The 23,048-nt window shown below is 37.6% G+C and overlaps 1 protein-coding gene across 2 annotated transcripts in view; it reads left to right on the top strand.

Annotated features, from left to right (window-relative positions):
- The first annotated feature begins 620 nt into the window (after positions 1-620).
- Positions 621-23,048, top strand: part of LOC124156105 (dipeptidyl aminopeptidase-like protein 6) — a 227,594-nt gene continuing 205,166 nt past the window's right edge. For both annotated transcript variants that reach the window (XM_046530435.1, XM_046530434.1), the window contains exon 1: positions 621-2,297. In XM_046530435.1, the coding sequence (XP_046386391.1) occupies positions 2,268-2,297 (30 nt within the window). In that variant the 5' untranslated portion in view covers positions 621-2,267. The remainder of the gene's footprint in view (positions 2,298-23,048) is intronic.

Raw genomic sequence — 23,048 nt, 5'->3', positions numbered from 1 at the left:
GACGGGACAGCTGTATTGTGGTGGCCTAGAAGTTATCTAAAAGACCGTTCCAACCCGTTACTCGTGGACCCATCACAGATAGGACGGGAATACTATAGTGTGGTGGTATAGGAATTCTCCAGAAGCCCCTCCGACCCAACACAAATAGGACGGGACTACTATAGTGTGGTGGTCTTGGAGTTATCTAGGAGACCCTTCCAACCCGTCCCTCGTGGACCCATCACTGATAGGACGGGACTACTATAGTGTGGTGGAATAGGAATTCTCCATAAGCCCCTCCGACCCAACACAAATAGGACGGGACTACTATTGTGTGGTGGTCTAGGAGTTATCTAAAAGACCCTTCCAACCCATCCCTCGTATACCTATCACACATGGGACGGGACTACTGTAGTGTGGTGGTATAGGAGTTCTCTAGCAGCCCCATCCCTCGTGGACCGCCCGAGGATAGAGGCGCGCGAGGCGGAGGGTGGTGGGAGGGAGAGGAACTTGCAAACGAGCGCCCCCGTGGGGGAGAGTGTGCGTGCGCTCCCAGAGGTCCACACGGTCTGGGGCCGCGCACGTCAGCCCCGCCCCGCCCTTCTCCTCCCGCCTCCGCCGCGCTCCCCAGCCTCACACTGCAATAAGCGGCGGCTCGGGTCCAGTTTATTTACCTGCCGTCGCGCCCTTGCGCTGCTGCTCCGGCGGGAAGGATTGCAGTGAGACATCCGTCCAACCTTACAAGACTCGCCCGCCGTTTCGCCCCCCGCCTGGCAGTGCGCCCCCCGCCGAGAATCGTGTGCAAGTCGAGAACGATCCGGGAGACAACGCAAGCAGCTGAAGAAAGAGTGTAGTTGGGGGGGGGGGGGGCAGTGACTCTATAAAAGCACCGTACCACCCACCCACGTATATCCGTCCCAAAGTCGTAATACCTCCCCCATACGCATCCTATACGCTTCACCCTCACCTCAGAGGCGTACGTGACAATATTATTAGCCTAATCCGTTGACCCAACCCATCTATATGTTATGAAACCCTAACTGTAACCTATTCAACGAACCTCCAGCGCCGCAATTTTAGCACAACACTTACCTACCCACGCATATCATCCGCGGTAATATTTTCTCTAGACCCCTGCTATCACCACATATTTTACCTTCACCACAACGAGTGCTCTTTCCCGTTTGGATATTTTCAACACCCCTAAGATAAATAAGCCCACTCATTAATCTCCCTACCATTCCTTTCTTTCGAAGATATAAGCACAGCATCGACCTACCCACACATATTCTTCACACATACCAATCCTCAAACCTTCTGGCCCCGGCACACATCATACCATCCACCCCGACGCGTCTCCTCCGTTTTCCCCGCTTTGATATTTCCAACCTTAACCTTCACCCAGCCCTCCCTTCATCCCTATAGCGAAACAAACCCAACTCCATAATCTCCATACCTTTCCTTCTCTTCCAAAAATCTTCCCCCATCCCGTCATCCTAAATTCTTAACCGTCACCCACACACACACTCGTCGGCCGTTTGAACAGGAGAGGAGGCGCGCGCGCAGCCCAACACACACCAGCCGCTCACACTCTCACACACACAGACGCACGTTTTACGGGTCCAACCCTATCCACCACCCCCACCCCACTCCACCCCTGACAGCCCGCCACTCCCCCAATCGGCACCCCCGCCCCCTTTGCGCCTCCACCACCGCCTTCCGTCTCTCCCGGCAGCAATTCCTCTCTCCAACCCCCGTCCCAGCTCGCGCTCCGCCCCAACCCCCACCACTCTACCTACTCCCCACCCCCCTCAGATACCCTCCTCCTTTCCCGCCAAGCGGACAGAGGCGCTTTTCCAACCGGGGAGGACAGGAGACCGCGGTGTGGCAAGGTCGAAGACAAAGGAGGATCAGCCCTCGCACGAAGGAGGACGCCTAAGAGTGAGGGGACAGTGTGCGCCAGTTTGGTATGATGGCCCTCGGGGTAGCACTGTTGCGTTGAGAGAATAATACCGTTTCCCGAACGGTGGACTGAGCCCGCGCCGAGCATCCCCTCCATCCAGGGAGAAGTCCATAGTCCTTCCGGGAGCCCGCGAAGCCACTCCACCCGGGCCGGAGCAGTGCGCCCCCTCTCGAAAACCCGTGTTGGGGTAGACGCTGTATGTCCCGAGGACGGGGCCGCGGGACGAACCTCCAAGCGGTGTGAGGAGGACCCATCAGCCGCTTCTCATCGGGAAGCCGAGCGGAGGACTACCCTTCATCCCGAGGAATCATAGATCGCGGCCGAAATGTCAGAGCACGATAATTTTGACGACGAGGTGAGTGAATTTGCGATGATTTGAACCCTCTTTTGGAGAAACTAGAGCATTTCAGGTAGACAAAAGGTACCCTGCACGTCCACCGAGAGCCCTAAGGTGTAGGAGTAGATTGGAAACAGAAGATTTATAGGTCATAGTGAATCGAAATACTAGTAAATATCAGTTTCCCACAATGAAATTATCATCAGAACACAAAACCATATTTATATTAAATAAACTCTTTTCTCAACTAAGGAAATAGTTATCATAAAGCTAACATCTAATGCATAACTATCACTTTCTCTTTTTAAGTGTAGAAATTTGCATTTCAAATGGAAAAACACGGACGATAATCCTCTTCTGACGTGATGAGGATTTTTTGATCCCTTTAGTTGAATTATTATGAAAAGATAATAAGGCGTAACTATAAAATATTACAAAGCTGCCCAGTTTTTATGTAACATCAACCCTTAATATTTATCTAATACCAGCCATTATGATATAATTTTAATGAATGTCACGACAAAGATACATTCATATTTGTTGGAGTGCTAAAATATATATTTAGCAATAGCGTTCCTTCAAGACAAATTAATAGCAAGTATAAAACGGATTTGTAGCATATAAACAGGAAAAAAATTAACCCAAATACGATCAACCACCTTCTCATATTTATATTTCAAAATAAAAACAAATTTATTTTCATTCATAAAGAAGGAATGGACTTTTAAATCAAACAACATTTTAGGTAATTACGTGAAGACTTCTTCTCTTCAATATAGTCAGAAAATAGCCAAAATCATCAAAAATAACGTTTCTTCGATCTCTTCGATTCCACACTAATAAAGTGATTTGCTTTATGTAAAATTGGTCCTTTATTAATTGCATCAAAATCTTAGTTGGCTATTATCACGTTAGACAATACCGAAAATGCACAAAAATATAGGCCTATATTCTTAAATAAGCTTATCGATAAAAGTAAAGGCATTCCTGATTCTGGCAGTTACCAATGAAAGTAAATCCTCTACATATAATACTGAAGGTCTACACTAATAGATAAATATTAGAATGTATGAATTTTATTCCAATGAAAATGTTGCACTAAAAAGCATTCAGCGGGTTTAATTCCTTAAGTAAAAAAATCTTTAGATAATTAAAATACCGAAAAAACTTACGGCATTCACTCATTCTCAAATTTAAAAATAACAATCAAATTATTCTTCAGCGCAATGTATTTCAATCATCACATGCGTTATATTTCCTTACAGCCTTTTGAAATTCGCTGGCAACCTTCTCCACAAACAAAACCTAGATGTAAGATGGGAACAGATGATCAGGAGGCATATACATGGCGGTTTTCTTCCGCAAGGAAACGTTGCTTATTTTGAAAACTTTTTATTGAGTAAATTGAAAATTTATAGCAGAGAAGGAAATGCCAGCACGTATATCTGTCACTCAAAGTAAATGAGGATAAGAAAGTTTGAGCTGGAAACAAAACATAATTAGGTATTCTAAACTATTTTTATTTACCTACGATAATATGACTAATCCATTGGTGCATATTCTCAGAAAAAAGGAAGATAAAAAGGTAAAAATTGCAGGACCGTGCAATTAGAATCTACGTCAACGATATTACATTGGTGACGCCTTCTTTCATCCCTCCGGGGCCCGATAAAGAGTAGCTTCCATACGCTTATCCCACATGGAGGGTTATTTAGTTTCAGAACTCTGGAAAAATTATAACAATTGATTTACAGAAATTGAAGGCTGTCCAAATATTAAACTTTCATGAATTACATGCTCTCAAAATTATCCACTTTTGATTTTGGAAGCGATGGACGATTTTTCTCTACGGAAATAGTCCAAAATTCGAGGTAATTTAAGAATGTTGCACAAACTAATATTTCTTCATTCCAAGATTATACGGAATTTTTGTACAAAAATTGAAATAGAAAATTACAATGTAAATGCATCAATAACAGGCATGAACACCATATATTGAGCTCAATTAGATATTGAAAAGTACATTAGGACTTTAATACTTCGATGACCCTGCAGCTTTTTGTCCAATTGTATAAATAAGTATTAAATTAAGTCTACATTGCACTTAATCCCACTGCTCTATCGAATCTGGACACTACAATTATAGTGACCTGAGTATAAGAACATATAATAAGATTATCATGCTTAAATTTGCATTCAAGGATGGCTCCAAGACAATAATCAGAAAGGAAGAAGGTAATCATTTTACATATGACCGAAATTGAAGCAAAATGTGTAGAGCGTGAAGAAATATGAGCAAATATGCACACAATGAATCAAATAAATAAAACAATTTACCTCATTTTCTCGAGAGAAAAATTAATGCCCAAACTTGCGATTTGAAGACATCATTATTTTCTGGGAATCTACAGGAGAAGAAGTTTAGTATTTTATATGTTTACGATCAGTACAATTGATAAGATAACGCGCTGGGTAATTCAATGCAATATACCATCAGGAAGTACACGTTGTCATACGTCTTCACTTTCAAACGACATTTTTAACTAACCTAGATCCTTCAAGGGTTTCCAAGGTATCCTCGGTTTGATCATGAAATATTGTTGAATCATGGATTTGAGTTAGCGCTTGCAAAATGTGAAAATGCTATGACGCGTATTTTGGGATTTCCCCGAGATTACGCGAATTTCAACATTTCAAGCACAATTTTTATCATCTTTCGTTCTTCCGTTTATGCTATTTTGCGGTAAGGTAAGCCACGATTATCCCTTAAACTAAGCAGTTTAAAAAGTTTATTTTCAACCAAATTATGGAGAACTGACGGTCATTTACTACAGGAATCCACGATTGCGAGCACATCTTCATGTTTCGCCGGTGAGAACTCACTAATACATAGTGTTGGCTAACAACATAGGTATATTTTTCACATGGCTCTATTTTAATAATTGTGTTTTTTTAATACTCGCACATGATGTACAATTGCTATAGAAAGAAAACTAGCGAAATATTCTGAAAGAATATGATGACCGTGGAAAAATTAAGGGCACGTAAATAATATGATACAAGAATGAGTTTTTGAAATGCCCTTTTGTCAAAAAGATGACATCAGAGTGGTATACTACGTAAAATAATTTTTGGCGAACTGGAAAACAACAAAACTGTCTTCCTATTGAATACGATGTCTACATAGTAACAAATTCGAATTTTACAAAAAGACGCCCTTCTTGTCTGATAGTACCAACGATGTCTATTTCCAACTACGTAGTTCATATCACCGCCAATGGCAGCGCTCCATTTTTTCCCGAGAAGGCTAAAAAGACGTTGTCATTTAAGCAGCTTACTGTCGCTATAGCTGTGGGCATTGCAATTATTTTTGTTGTATCAAGCTAACGAACGTAAGTAACGAACTATAATAACCGCAAAACTACTCGAGTAAAATTTGACAACATGGGTGTATGGTGCTGATTACAATGATTAGTAAACATAACTTGCAATAATGTCTCGTGGGAAGATACGGGCTGCTTCAAAAAACAAATATTGATTGATAAATTAAATTAGAATGTTGAAAAACATTCAGAAAGTGATTTTGCAAATATAAGTGGATATTCTCACCAACTGTTCATATCGAAACTGCTGCCAACAATCGGGATGAAATGTGACTCTTACGCATTTCCAAAAGGATAATTAGAGACCTTCCTTAGATCAAATATTTCGCTTGATAAGGTGACCTCTCTAAATGATAGAGGCGGTAAAATACACTTGTACAATTTTCGTTATAAATTATGTAATTAAGTAGTTGGACTCGACCATTAATAAGCGAAATTTTTAAGTATTTTGAATTTTTTAAGTAAAATCTCTGCCGTAGAAGATAACACCTTGGTAGGTCAAGAGGTGGAACAAACAGCGCGGATTTGGGAGATCCAGGTTCCAATCCTGGTCAAGGTAAATGATTTTTTCTTGGCTGAGTTTACCTCAATGTGAAATTTCATGTGATCCGTGAAGTTAAGCCATCGACAAGTCCGAGTTATTCCTAGAATAATGAAATTTAAATGTTTTCATTTAAATAGCTATTAAAACTGAAGTTTCTTTTTTATGCATTAGCATGCATTCCCCCTTTTTATTTTAAGTAAATCAATGGCTAGTGACTTACCACTCGCCCATGTTTTTTTCGTTGAAAAATAAATAACGGGCATTACATCAATGATGCAGGTTTTGTGGTTAAATTTTCTTCTTCCAAAATATAAAAGCAATCATAAAACATATGGCACCGGATTGCCCTAAACCCTTATCATGCTAAAATAACCAAAAAATGGCAAAAATTTGTCCCCGAGATTTGATTTTTTCTACAAAATGTGATGAAATTTTCAAAACCGTTGATATCATGACCAATATTAAAGAAAATACACAGTACTTAAGGTAAACTAAAAGATATGAATTTTTCTCTCTAAACCAATTTAATCCAGAAAAATTAATTCTAGAACCAATTCAATCAAAGTCTTCACTGGCTTTTAAAAAATGCGAAAAAGTAAGAAAATTAACTCATGATCCCTAATGCCCCATAATCAGTCACCAAGATACATGAATCGCTCACCATGAATAGTACATCATGGTGAATATCAAATTGTATTTTCATTACCAACTCTTTTAAGGAACAATTGGAGCTCATATGATTATTTTCAAATTAAATACTCAAATGAACCAAGTAATTAATGTTTCAGTTAGGTTAAAAATGAGTGATAGAGCACATATAAAAAATATTATATGACTTCAACGTATTGAAAATTTTCGTGGTCACCACAAAAAAGATAAATCACAATTTGATATAACATATAATAGATATTTACCTTACGGCAAAGAGATTTTTAGAAACGATTAAAACACTGGCTCTAAATTATATCCACTCCATAGTAACACAAATCAACACACACAATTGTAGTGCACCTCAAAAATTGGTTCGATTTGAAACACTCATGACTAACTACCATAGTGACCGAGTGATGATCAGTCTATTTCGACTTATACACGGTCACCGTGGCACAAATAAGCGAATATTGCAGATTATGCGTAAAAGCAGTCATGGTACTCATGAGAAAATGCTTGCTTAATTGCAGAACAGAGTTGAAAATACTTCTGTCATACGCCATGGATATGGGCAAGATGACTTTGTATTATTTAGAAAAGAAAAGAACGTATGCTTTAAAATATGGTACGAAAGTAATTTAATAGACCAGAGTTTTCACAAAACATCCATTCTTCAGTCAACTGGAGGCAATCTGTGTTTTTTCAGGGAATCTGTAGATGATCTGCAGATGATCTTTAGTTTCAAAGAATCAAATCCTCCGTCTAAGACGAACGAAAGAGCTTATGACACCACAAAACCACAATTGACGCATATCACACTCCAATTACCATTGAACATCCCCATCCAATTCACCCATCCCTATTGCATCTCCCTATTGCACATCCACGTAAGGCACGGGCGTGCGCGCAATCAATGCGGAAACCGTCCTGGCGCACGTGAACACGCATCGGCAATTGCGGTTAATGTGCCCCTATTGATCACCTCCTCCTTCTCCCCACCCTCCGCCCTCACTCAAATCCGACACCTCACCCATTCCCATGGAGATACCCACCCAGAGCCCACCCGTTTACCATCGTGCCCTGTCGCGCCGCGTCACTACTACCTCCTTTGTCCCCTTCTTTCTACTAGGGCGCGACACCAGACCACGACACACAGCGCCTCTCAGGCCACGCGAAAACCCAGAGGCCATGACTCCCCCCTTCCGCGGCAATCCATGAATGAAGAGTGGGCCACAATGGGAGACGGAGTGTCCCAGGCGCACAAATCCCGGGGAAATTAATTGGCTCGGCCTCGTCGCTATGAACTAAAAAGGTCGCCGCCGAGTTAACACATGCGTCTTTGTTGTGGACTCCCACGAACATTTGAGCGGACATCATGAGGCTGTAGGAAAAAAATGGTTTCGTGGCTTCATCCAGAGTGAGAAGATGGAGGGGAGACTTTAAAGTACAATGATGGTATTTCCGTCACCATACAAATGTCGTTTGAAGCCATGAACCAAAGCAAAATACGCGGCCAGTACTCTTTGTTAGGATCATCAGCTTGGAAGAGAAAATGGTGCAGATAGAGAGAACTACGGATGTAGAGCAGGGAAAAAGGAATTGGAGCCTGCATTTTCAACGCAGCGCCCACTGAAAGGAAGTCATGAGCTGAAGTGGTTAATTACCTACTCGGAATTAATTGTAGTGAGGTTTTTATTGCTCACAAATTTAGATAAGGGAGAAAATAAGTTTCACATAGCGTTACAATGTCTGATATGCCGCACTTGTTCTTTCAACCTAGTCTTCGTCACACGAAATTGCGAATACATAAAATACAAAGTGAAAAAATACTTAATCCTATCTGCAAAACTCTTCTCATTTATGGCCTTCAGCATTGTACTTTCATTCAATACTATATTGTTTAGCAATATTTGACCAACCTTCCAGTATATTATTTGCGGCATTCTAATAAAAGTAGTTCTAAATGAGGATTTTATAGTTAATTATTAAATGCCTATTATTAACTTATTTCCACCAATGAATTCTTTTTTCTATGCCTTACTGTTGACGCAAACTTTAAAAAGTCGGAATAAATTGGCGAATCACTTGACTCAGTATGACGGTGGCCATGAATAGATTTTATTTTCTTAAAACCAGAAAATATATTTCTTTTCATAGGAATTATTCAATGCATAATTTTCTCCGTGATTTTACCTTTATCAGATACAATATACAAAGTGGTTTACTCTACAGAAATGAAAATAAGCCTATCATACACATGAATTGATAGTGACACGGAAAAGAATATTTTTGAGGTAGATTAAAACAATGGCTCAAGTTTATAAATATCGTCAAAGAATCTGACTTAGTTCTCTATTTGAGTTAGCTAGTTGACGGGAAGAAAAGTTTACATTAATCACAGATACTTCTAGAACTAATTTTGCACCTTCACAAAAAAGTTTCTGCCACAAAACAACCGTTACACTCGAGTTTTGATGTTCTTTCTATCGTAAGCATCGCTGTTCACGAGTATTATAATTCAAACACAACGAATAACCAAATTGGTTCTTGCCTTTATTTAAAATTCGTTGACATCAATAGCGTAGTGGAAAAAATTAGGTGGCATCCACCTTTTCACCCAACCTATGCAACCCAATCCAATTATCAATGATATTTCAAATCCTCAAAACTCATGCCTTATTATTTCAGGAAAGATACTTCTTCGATCAACATTGGTTATCACTACAAAGCAATTAAAGCTAAGTTATAATTAAAACGTTAACAAGCACTATAAATAAGTACGACAAATGAGAATGTATCCGTTCTTTTCGAATGCAAAGATACCCTGAGTAAAATATATAAAAAATTCTCGTTCAACAAAAGTAATAGAAACTTGGCCGCCACGACGAAGCACGAATTCTAGGCATGAGCACTGGAGCAATTATCACGGCTCGGAAAAAATGGTAAAAGAAAGGAGAACAGCCTCATGCTTGACTGAAATGTAATTGCTCAATCATCTGAAAGAGTGGACGTAGACGTGAGGAAAAAGACCCTTTTTGAACACATCAACCAAGACTCGACGTGTAAAAAAGAGAGGCATCTGGGATGACAAAAATGTTCAGTTACTCTAGCTGCACGTACTAAGAGGAAAATCATTTCCGCACTGAATACCCCGTTTCCCGTTTCCAGTTCATCACAGGGATTACGCGCGTGAAATATTCAACTGAATTCTCGCTCTTGATTCTGCACATGAATTTTATCACATTCTGTCTTCCAAAGTATTTTTCGTATGTAGATATACTCTTTAGTAAGTACCTATAAGTGTTTTCCCCCTGGATATACACTCAAGCAATAAATGACTTTTTAGGAATTTTGTTACCCGAAAGATAGTAAATTTAGGCGATTAAAATAGGAATTTTTTACTTCATCATGCATATGACTTTCCGAGTAAATTTGAAATGAATTTGACGAAGAAATACTCGGCGGACTCACTCAAGGCAGAGAAATATGCTCTTAAAATGAATGCAACCAATCATACTGCACATGCCAGCTTAATATGACGTAGCTAAGCATGGTATCTAACACGTTGGCAACAAAGGATCTGAGAAATCATATGCCAACTGATATCGGGCAGAGATTATTTAAAATTATTAAACTTTCGCACATTTACAAAAAAAGAAAAACTATTCATAGGAAATGTATCTTTATTACAAAATCTTGAACATTACTGTTAAAAATTAAACCAATACTTATGCCACCTTGCGTGTCTCTTTACCGAACTGACAAAATCACTTCAGATGCGTAAAAAAAATACTCGGATGCAGATAACTCTTCTAAAATAATTAAATGGAAAAAAATCTATGCCACTTAAAATACGCATTTGCTTAACATCCGGAAAATTCCTCCTCAATTCCATCCATATTCAAAATTTCCAGCTATTTCAAAAATTATTTAGATTTAACAGACAGGACCAAACATCACGGTACCTAGATAAATATACCATCATCATACGGAAAACATATTGTTGTACAGCCATATAAAAATCCTCCAGTGTAAAAGTAATTCGGACTTACTGCATGTAGTAAGAGCGCTTGGGTAAAAGAAACAAGAGTTTGATGAAGCTTTGGTGTCATAGTCGTTGAAAGACGCACTTTCAATGATCCAAAGAGAAAGATATTCCCATTTGCTGTTCCTGAGATATTTGACGGCAAAATTAGGATAATGTTAACATTAACTCTTATGGACAAACACGGTTTTCTCGAGCTAGCGAAGCTGTTTGTAACAAGAAGTTGAGACGGCACTCATTAGAAGTAAAATTTTGAGGCAAATCTAAAGACGTACTGGAAAATATAAATTCATGATAAAATAAGAAAGATATTTGCAAAAAACTGCCTTTCTTTTTCTTAAAAAATGAATGTATTTATTTAGGATTTACCACTTCGATTGTGAACATTTAACCCGGGAGATGGCGCGCGGCAATATGTAATATTAGAAGGCACATGGGTGCCATGGACACCCCAAAGAAATTTTTTTCTCTTTCCTTGGAATTATATAGTTGTGCTGTGTTCTATTTTAAATAAGTCCACCGAATTAAATTGATATTAATAATTATTCTTATTAAATAAAGAAGAATCATGGGTAATATACACCTAGTGCGCCCTTTCCCGGGTTAATTAATTTATTTCAAAAGATCGGTGTTTAAAGGTTCGAAGTAGTGTTGAAATAAGCCAAGTTTACCACTGTAAAACCCTGTGAAATTCATTTTTAACGTTTGCATTGTGCTAATTTGCAAAATTGCACTTACATTTCATTCCTAATAATGTTTTTTATTAGTTTAAATCCTCTGGCGATTCATTTGCGTAAATAATAGGTAGCCCGAGTGCATTACTCGACTTTAGTCGATGTCACTCAACTACCTTGAAGAGAAACGCGGGATTTCGATACCTACGCCACCAATTTATAGTCACCTTCTTGAATTCATTCATACAAAAATTCAGCTAACCATAAATTCTATGGAAAAAAAATTGGTGGCATCCGATTCCCACAAGACATTCCCCCCTACCACCTCCAAAGGCTCATCAACAATCAAAGCCACTTACCACTGGCATCGTTTACCAACGTCCGCTACAATGCCATCATGTGTCTACACCGCAACCAGAGTGCTTGAAAACACGGCGTTATATCAACATCCCCCGGATGTTCAGCGGAGGAAACCCGAGAGAAGATAAATTATGGTGACCTCGAATTGGCATTCAACGTCTCCTCCCTTTATTGCGTCACGACGGAAACTCAACAGCGCCCATGCATTTGTGCGAGGAAGTGGATCGTTCTCAAAAAAAATATATAAGAGATTCTCTGAACGAGGGGAAGATGCAAGGAGAAATGAGATGCGGAGTGGGAGAAAGACGAAGGGAGAAAAAGTCAAAGGGAGGATGCAAGAGAGAGAAAAAAACCTAAATTCATCCTGAAATAACATTTAATGCTTTCCTAGTGAATACTGTAGATAATATCTTCTCGGCATTCCCACCTGGTTAAATTCTCCATATTAGCCAACGTTTCAAACTCCAACTCGAGGATCGTTCTCTACATTCAAAAGTTTCTTTCCAGCCATTTCAAAAATTATTTAGAATAAAATGGACGGGGCCAAATGTATCACGGTACCCAGATGAATATGGCACCGAACATTATCGATGTTTGCCCATCCACAGACAACGTGCAAGCATGTATTACATTGCAGATTTAAATAGCAAGACAATTGAGAAGCTGAAAAGCTAAGGGGTACAACGGATTTTATTCTACACCGAGTTTGGTGCTGAAATTGATAGAAGAAGTATACAAAAACTTGGTGGCCAAGGGATAGGAGTGGTTCTCTGTTTTGTGCTGACATCCAGTGGAAAATCAAGTGCACAACTAAAATCCTAGCTGATCTCGTTTAATTTCTTTAACTAATTTATGTACATAACTCTATTTAAAACAAAAAATTCCTTGTACCCTTTCAACTTTCACCCCCTCAGTTTATTCAGTAGTCCTGAGGATGATCCCCGAGTCGGAGTTTGAAAATTTGGCTAACATGGAGAATTTAACTCGGAGGGCATCCCGAGAAGAGTTTTCCGACAGAAATAGATCCTCCCACACATAAACACTCGCTCAGCACGTGCAAGTAAGAAGGTGGAATGAAGGGGGCGGCACGGGAGGTAGATAGGGAAGGTAAGGTAAAGAAGCAGACTTACGGAGGGAAAAATAAAGTCCTTTTGAGTAGAGAGGATTTGAGTTGAGGGGTGGAGGGTTGAGGTCATGAAACGCTTGCAAAAGAATGGTCGAGAGCGTGAAGGAAAAGGGGAGGGAGGAAACTCGCGTTGAAATATCGAGCGAAAAAGGAGCGCCCCCTCGGGAGGCGGGGGCGGAGAGAGAGATACACACTTAAGAGAGAGATGTCCATGTTTTCCTTTCCGGAGAGCATTAAGTCTTAACAAGAGCGCTCAGACGGCAGGGGCACTTATGACGGCAAGCCTCCGCCCCCGCATCCATCTCCGTGCGATGAATCTTGAAAAATAAGATAGACCGATTCAAAAATGATACACTCACCGGGTGTGCAAAGCGAATATATAGCTAGAGCCCAAGGAATGTGAATGGCTTCATCTTCATTATGTAGTGATCTACTTTGATTTCCTCTCGTCGAAAGTTGCCAATGTTAAAGTTAAATCTCCTTAAAAAAAATTCACTAATTTGAAGTATTGCTTCAAGTTGGAAGTCACTACATAGGTTTGTCATGTCAAGGCCTATAAAAATAACTCCTGAATGAATCTTGTTCATTTGTAATGCTATGTTAAGGCCTAGGATAATTCAAAATCAAAACCTGGGCTATAAATAAAATTTTTGTTGAATTAAAATGTTGCAGCTTTTATTTAACAATTCCATGCACAATCAACAAGTGTCGATTGATACAACCAAGCATCACGATGTTTATCCACAAACAACAAGACAACAGGGATAACATTGCAAATTTAAACAGCAAAACCATTTTTTACTATTTTTGACGGTAACAATATAATTTTGGCGCATAAATACTTATTTTTACTCAAAATCAGCCAGGAATGGAAAAAAAGAAAACACATAACAAAACGGTTTAATAAAATATTCATAAATTTACGCTACGTTTCGATAAATAACCACACTAACAATGGAATTGAAATCGCCTTTTTATCACGGTCATAAAGTCACGCAGCTGGTGTCATAGTAGCCCCTGCTATACGCCCACGATGTAAGTCTCAGTTTAAAATGTAAAAAAATGTCAAATTTTAGGCGTATTAGGCAGATGTAGATGTATCCATATATGCTATTCTATAAATGTAAAAACCCGATACTATCCGAAACGTTGTGGATGCAGTGCTGACGGATGCAATAAAACGGGACGATACTCAACAAACAAACGAACGCATCCCCAAGAGGAAACTTTGTGTCCAGTCGTCCATTCCACAGATGCTATTGCACTCACTCAGGGATTGTTAATGACTTTAGTTTCACTACGCAATGATGTAAATTTATCCCCAACTACTTCATTTACTTCCAAAATATCCTAGTCATTTTCCTGTGTAATACTATTTAAGTCATAAATTACATAAAACTCAACATTTTCTCCACCTAAGAAACAGCTCAGTACCTACAGCTTATTCCCATAGCATCCAAAGCACTTGAATTTCCGCAAAGGTAGCCTCTGCATTTTTAAAACAACGCTCAAGTAAAAAAGCTCCCAGAGGGCACATTTCCATGGAATCGAAGGGACCGTCCTCGCACAGCTCAACGGTCCCTCCCAATAAGTAAACATAGAGAGTCACTAGCTTTACCTGTATTATCCAGATAAGCGTTTAAAGGATTCCCCACCGTATTACATGCATACGATGCCTGAATACAGTATCCTTTTTCGTTTTGACCTAATCTAATAAAGAACAATGTATCGTTCGAATTTTAGTGAATCACATTATATAGAATGGTTAAAATATAAAAGTATTACTTCCCATGTATACATTACTGAAACAAACTTATAACGCGGTATGAAATGGTGAAAGAAACCTGTCGTTAAATGCATAAAACGATACGTCTCATACCAAATTTTTCGGGAAAAGAACTACCATAATCAGGTATTGCACTCGAAGTTTGGATTTTTTATCATTATTTCTTCATGATAATCGCTGAAAATCAATTTCCATATTTTATAATTGGCAGTACATAAACGGAAACAAAATAAGAGATGGATTATAAGAAAACCTTAAAAAATCAGAACGTTTCAATTAAAATCATCAAGAGTCATCAGACCAGATGATTTTATCATCAGATAAAATCATCTCAAAAAGCAGGACGTTAAAATTAAACTTTGAAAAACAAACCACAGGTTCCTTAAAATTCATGAGAAAATAATAAGTAACTAATAAAAATTGAACAAAATGAAGACACTGAAAATATTACTATCAAAGATTTAGCCAGGATATTCTGCAACATTTCCAGAAAACTAGCTGACTGACTTAACTCGATCATCATTTTACTGAAAAATAGGATGGCTTCATTGAAATACAGAAACAATATTTTCAAATCCAAACTTGTTAAAACTTTCTAAAGAACGAACACATGTCTACTCAAATTAAAAAAATTATTCCCTGTACATACTATCTTAAGGATTCCAACTGTTATATTGGATACTCTATTCTAAATCCTAGATTACAACATCGGGTTTTACAACTTTTGGTCTTCATTTTGTTCATTCGGTATCCATGACATCCTCTGGGAAGCACCCGAAGACAATAGCCAAATATCCTGTGAAGTATACAAATTGCATAGTAGTAAGGATTTGCAAAATTGCCTATACTGCAGGATGTATTTCTCCATCAGAGAGATGCTAATTCCAATGCTCATCACTTCGTAATTAATTGAAATTATGTATCCCACATAGGAATACATGGTAAAAGTGGTCCCCAAACTACTTAGAGACGGAAATATAAGTATGGGGATGAGGGATCACTTATGTGACGTATTTATTTCAATGAAACTCTTATTGTTTCACGCACATTTTGACATGACGAATGGGGAAATTTATCTTTTTGAATCAGATAGTGAATAAACCATTACATATACTCGAAAAAATTAACACTAAAATCAATAAAATGAAATACTTAGAATGCATTGCAATTTTAAATTCCAGCTATATATTATTTGAAGGGCTCTCGGAACACCGTTTACTGAGAGTCATCGGGAAATCGAATTTATATAAAAATTTGATTGATTCATCATAGTTGAGGATTTAGATAAAAATTGAATTGTTGGCTTGAGAGATATTTTTCCGTCAATTTATCAGTAACTCAATTTATCCATTTACTAACAAAGATAATTGAATACCTATCTTATAAAAGTCAATAATTTAAAATCATTTCGGGAGTGAAGTATTTTGCTGTAGTGTCTTTGGAAGTAACATTTGAAAGCGTCCGATGCGTTAGAAAAAATACCGAATTTAATATTAACGATCTGGAAGGAGAGAATCAGCATCACTGAAAACAGATGTATGTAACGTAATCAATATCACAAATTATGCCCGATTTAATATGGCTTCCCTAAATTAAATGAGTAATTTATCAAACTCAGAACAAAATAAAAATCTTTGGCAACTGCGAGCAGACATATATCGGTCTATTTCAATTTGAATATGAAATAATAGATTACTACATTTCCAAAGAACATTCAAATTGTTTTTACTTTTGTTCTCAGAAGATATAGAACTTTCCTAACACACAAATAATAAGTATAATTCTAAGGAGGAGAGGTGCTAATCTTTCTCCTGCAAATAAACAATGCATTCCTAAGAATTTCTCTCAGGAAAAAGGAAAAAATTGACGTCAGAGTGCATGGAGACCTACTTTATAAACGTGGGATCAATTACACAATTCATTGTTTATAGCTTCAAATTTTAATTTAAAAGGAAATTTCTAACGGACTCCACTGGGAATTGCATAGCAACTTGATCAAATCGCAATTGGTAAAAACTAAAATATATATTTGAAACAAATTTAGATAAAAACAAAAGATGGGCAGATGAGAATCAATCACTACAATTATGAATATACCGTATATATTCATACCGTGCGGTTTAAAGAGTGATGATAATGGGAGACAAAAACTAAATAACTACTCCATAGAATTTTGAAAGAGAAACAGAGTGGACTAAAAGGCAAAAAACCGCAAGAGGAAATAAAACAGGCCAATTAGACGATTAGTTAGCCAACGTGAGTGGAGGATCAATAAAGTGGATAAAAATAATACCTTCTAAGCACATATTTGTTAATAATTTGCTAAATGACGATTCAAAAAATTCCCATAAGTTACCTAAAAGTGGCCCTGAGGTAGTATTTTTCCGAGGTGAAATTTTGCTCATAGGTTATGATTGTATATCCTATGAGCACAATTGATATAATCGCCGAGGGACAGGTGGAAGACAAGAAAGGAAAAGGAAGACTTTGAACAAAATACATGGAATAAGTAAAGAAAGATGTGAAAGAGAAGAAATGCGTAGGTGTGAAAAGATAGCTAAAAGGAGAACTGAGTGGAGAGCTGCGTCAAACCAATCCTAGGATTGTTGACAAGTGATGATGATGATGAGGTTATGATTACAGATATATTAATTGATATGATACCTAAAACGAGCGCAGGGCGTACATCAGGTAACAAAAATTTCCAAACAACACGGTTTAAAAAATATGTGCACAATCCACTCGCAATGTCCTTTTTTTGACTGATTCGGAAACTACAACCGATAATTTCGTAGAGGAAAATTCATCATCGAAATTTTTTCAATTGCAGCTCATTCCAAAAAAAAGGAGCTTTGGTACACAGTTTAATCGCACTTTATGGATTAAAAATTTAATGTTCGTTATTAATATCTAAATATATATATATATATAAAGCACTTAACTCTCATATTCAGTGAATTGCATCATTCTTTCCTCTACCACCATAAAGGTGAACAGGAAATACCATCAGCTCCAATTTTTTATCCGCAATACTCCAAAAGGAAGTAGTAACATGTACCGGCAAAAAATCTTTGCCCTTTCATGCCGTTTTTGCTCTTTCACGAAATGCACCTTGATGCACCTATTTCCTGCTGCCCTGATAATTCGATTATGCAAAACGAAGAACGTCAGATACCTTTTAAACAGAAAATCGATAGGATATTTTCGCTGAAATGAATAAAAGGATATTTAATGCGGTTTATAATATGATGGGTTAAAACATTAAGGATCGTAATCATTTTTCATACAGAGCACCATTTTTTCTTTATTTCATACAATCGTTAATATATAAAAGCGAATCACCTTACAAAAAGAGCGTATCATCACGTCAATTTTCATATAATAAATACAAGGTAAACTATTTTCAACACGCAAGCAATATTGTATAAATACTATAAAATGTTTCATGAAATCATGAACGTTAGTAATGGGATAGAAATCCACCCACTAATGCCGTATTTATGGGCCATTGCTTCTTTATATATGTTCATACTTTATCTTTCTTGCGCAATATGTTTTCTTCTTAAAGTTAATTACAACTGGCAGCGTACTACATACAAAATATCAATTTATTTTTTTACCCTACAACACACAAAATCCCATACAAATGTCCGTACACCCGTCAAGTTAGCAAAAATTATTTTAATGAATCCACCTGAACCATTTTAAACTGATTCACGCGCGTTTATTGCGGTAAGCATCGATGAAATTGAGATAAAATTTCATCCCAGGTTTTGCAAATAAAAACGAGTGGCGGAAATTTTTTTAACAATAAAAATCGCTAATAGAAATACACATTTTTACATGATTTTTATCAACGGAAAGAAATGAAAACAAGTTGATGCACAATCATTAACTTTGGTGCAAATTCTCCTATGCTCATTCTGTATCCAAAGATGCGCTAGTAGTTATTTTTATTACCATGAATGCCAGGACAGGTTGGGCCAAGGAGGAAAGGAGGAGAAGACGGGTCACGTGTACCTTCATCCAATCGAGGCCGGAATAAAACGCGCAGTAAAAAAATACAAAACTGCAAGTCAACTTCCCTTTCCGATTCTTTCTCCGTGGCTCCCTCGTGTATGTCACCGGGCACATCCCTCCACACCAAACTGTGAGTGTAGACTTTCCTAACAACCACCGTCGACTCGGGAGACTAGAAATATTCCGAGGCTGGGCCGTAAACTGGGCACCAACCCACACATCCCCATCCGTCCCACCTCCTCTCGTGCATTCCCTCAACAGTCCATACCTCATCTTGTCTCTCCACACACGTTCGTTTCACTGTTCCGGCCCCCGAAGGCATTCCGATACGGTATTTATTTTTCTTTTCAACCGATGCAGACGAAGGATGTTCGCGTGCGTGGTAAACCCCCGAGTCATTGTTATCGATGGAAAACATAACGGTGACTAGGGTTTGAGGGAGCCTTCGTGATGAGGCACGGCTTTTAGGTCGAGAGTCCTCAAATTATTTGCCTTGGTTAAAATTTTGAATCAAAAGTCACCAAGGTTCGAATCAATAACAATAAAAGAGATGAAACAGAATATATAAACGTATGAAAAATATCGGCTATCGGCTCTTGGTGAGGATGCATCATTCAAATAATGATCAGACAATAAAAATATTTTCAAGTTATTTTTCAGAACAACTTATTTCGATCAAATCCTTTCGGTAGAAAAAGTAGGTATTTGAGAACAATCAGAGTGTCAACACCACAATGATCTCAAAGCCTCACAGGTAAAACTAAGATAAATTTGATAAAACATTCGAATTGGATTAAAACGAACAAAAAAATTGAGGTGGTACAGTGAATGACACAATATGTGAGCCAATCAGATAAATCTTCCTTATATCAATATGCGATACCGAGTTTTGGGAAACTACTCCACGAATTGAAAAAAGACACATGATGCATAAATATTTTAAATAATCCTAGCATCTATTGAGCACGAGATGTTATTACACTTTAACTGCATAGGAAAAAGTTTATAGACAATAAAATCTCATGAGAAGCGATATCATTGTATCCTCCTTCACCATCCTGTAATCATAACCCAGCTGTAAGTGAAAACTTAATAAGTTGATAATTGGCACTAATAAACACCGAGAAAATAACATCATACAAACTGACGCATAATAAAATTAACATAGGAGGTTCTAAGAATATTCAACCAAAAGCCAGGGAAGCTATAATTTCACGAATTGATTATACGTAAAGATTATTTCGGGAGATATTTCGTAATACGAAATAAACTTTACTCAGGTCCTGATGAATGATTCTGGTAAGATATGACAATCTCATTCGATATATGTAATGTATCGAATGCTATATTTAGCTTCACACGCGAAGGAAGAAAAAATATACATCGCGATGCATATCTATCATCAAATGGTTTCTCCTTCATCACTTACTCCGGGTTATAAAATAAGAAACTCTTTAGATAGAAATTTAAAATCATTATCCAATTAGATGCAGTAGCAGCATTTATAACAATAAAGAAAGAGAAAAAACTTTCTGAAACTTTTCTCATGCTGAGATTACCGCATGACTTTTTCATATAAGTGAAACCACATTAAAACTTTTTGCTGATTTGAGTACAAAATAACTGCCTATTACCAAATATATATTAGACAAGTCACTACAAAGAGCATCATTGAAGGTTCTTTGAGATTTTCTTTCATCAAAACGTCGGCCATGATACCGTTGGCCGACCTGATGCGGTGGAAATTCCGAATAACCTTCCACGATACAATAAACCGAGAAAGCCTGCGATCATTCTTCACTAAAAAGAGATTTATATTAACCTATATTTTACAAAAATATCACAAAAAGCTCCTAAAATCATTAATTAATTATCGTCAGCTAATTATGACAAGTAATTCTCACTCTCAAAATGTCCCCACTTCGAGTTTCCACCATCAACACATTTATTCTTCATAAGCTACTAAAATGGGACCAAAAACTTAGTAACGCATTTTCTCATAGCTATTGGTTTCTCTTTGTTCACCTCTAAACCCCACAAGCGCGAGCATAATTTCATAATGATGTAATTTTTTACAGAAATGGAGAGGGATAGATAATAGATATAAATATAGATAGATAAAGATAGATATAAAGCAATTGTGGAAAAATTTAGCACAAAGTAATGCTGGGGTAACTGTTAGGACCTGCTTACCGCAGATAAATACTGTCAGCGTAAATAAAACACTTGCAACAAAGCATTTGTCCTCATATCCCAATAACCTGGTTTCTTTATCGAAAATATAATTTTAAAAATTTTAAAAGGAGGCATTATTCTGTCATAAAAAATAAAATGGTACATAAAACATATGTTGTGAATTCATTATAGACATGCCCAATGCCCATCCATCCTACTCCTTAACTGGATTCATAAAAAATCATGATCCTATTGATAGGCCTCACATTGCTTATGCACTCAATGAATGGCACTTATCTCCAATTACTTGAGATGAAAGCCCTCAAAAAGAAATAGCTATTAATGATTTATGAAAAAGACAATACTTTAGACACCATATTTTGCCACATATTTATAACAAAACACATACGCAACAGTACTTGAATAAAACACGATAGTATCATGTATTAGGTACCTCAGCCTCAGAAAGTACAAGCAATGGGGCTTTATCAAACTTAACATTTGATGAAACACAGGACAGCCAAGACACCACATCCTCTCCAAATATATTGACATGAGTACAGCTAATCTTACTTAATGATTTTCATTACGGAGGTATATCTCTTTCCTTTCTCTCTTACTCAGCTATACCATCGAGTCTTTGCGGTTAGGTAGCCACTTCTGCTAACATCAATCAGTTCATTAGTCCGGCACGGCGAGAGTGAGAAATGGCAAGGACCCTTTCTCGAGCTTTTACGACGAAAGACGAGAGAGAAAACAGCTTCGATGGGAGGAATTCCGGAGCAATAGAGCGCCTCCTTCTCCCGTCCCTTTGTTCCACCTTGATGGCGTAAAGAGGAGGAAGATTAGGGGGAGGCAAGAATTAGGGGAGAAACGAGAAGGGTGGGAGAAGAGTGGTAATGAAGAAGGAAAGTTCCAAGGAAAAAGGAAACGGGAAACAAGAAGGTGGCATAGAGGAGTGAGGGAATCTGGGGAAAATAGTGAGGCTGGAATGAAGTTAGCCTTCTTCCGAGGAGGACTAAATGTGCGAAGGATGTGATTAAAGCTAATTGAATTAAATTGGAACCTAAAACGTGTACAGAGCATGCATCAAGTTATATAATTTTTTCAATCAATAAAAAGAGATGTATATGCACAGGAATTTACTTACAAAAATCCCATTTATGACCAATAAATCGAAAACCATATCTGATGCATTCAATTGCACTAAATTTTATTTCTTAAAGTATTCTATCCAAGAAACTTCCTATAAGAAGAGCTTAAAAACTTTACAGATAAAAAAATTTAAGGTTCATTATAGATTTATCAAAATATATAAAGAATATCACTGTTTCATTGACTTACTGTGAATCTGTAGCGGAAAGGTGTAACCAGCATAGATCCTCACACTTCACATTTTCTGGAGGCCAAGTGCCTTTTTTGATATTCCCAAGATATTTTTGAATACTTAAATATATTATCTTTTAGTGTTTGTTCCTCAAAGCATAGCTGAAAATTATAACCAAAGCTCAATTTCCAGATGTTAATATATTTCTTCACGTACATTTCGTATGAAATATATCAAAAAATACTCACGTTCTCTGGAGGCAATAATATTAATATGCAAATCATGAGACTTATTTTAAAATCCCATTGGCCAAAGCTTCACAAGCATCGCAAACAAAGTCCATACCAGTATGAACTCCATAGCCTTAGCTATAGAATTTCCGATAGCGTACATAAAATCACATGGAACTCCACAATGGAACAGCAGAAAATGAAATGGAGCAGTAGTAGTATAGAAAAGCAAGCCAGTTGACAAATAGTGAATTTCCATGCTCAATAGGGTGAAAGTTCACCTAATTAATGCCACAGACTGGCAATTTTCCAAGTAAAACGTTTATTTAATACAGGTTTTGATACGGCTATTGGCGTCAGACTCACCTCGGTAAACCCAAACACCAGAATAACCAAAACCATTTTGCGAAAAGACAATAGTTAATATCATTTCCCTAAGTTAGTTAAG

This window comes from Ischnura elegans, chromosome 3 (genome assembly GCF_921293095.1).
Source record: "Ischnura elegans chromosome 3, ioIscEleg1.1, whole genome shotgun sequence".
Taxonomy (NCBI): Eukaryota; Metazoa; Arthropoda; class Insecta; order Odonata; family Coenagrionidae; genus Ischnura; species Ischnura elegans.
The sequence above is the reverse complement of the archived record's forward strand: the minus strand, read 5'-3'. Positions and strand labels throughout refer to the sequence as shown.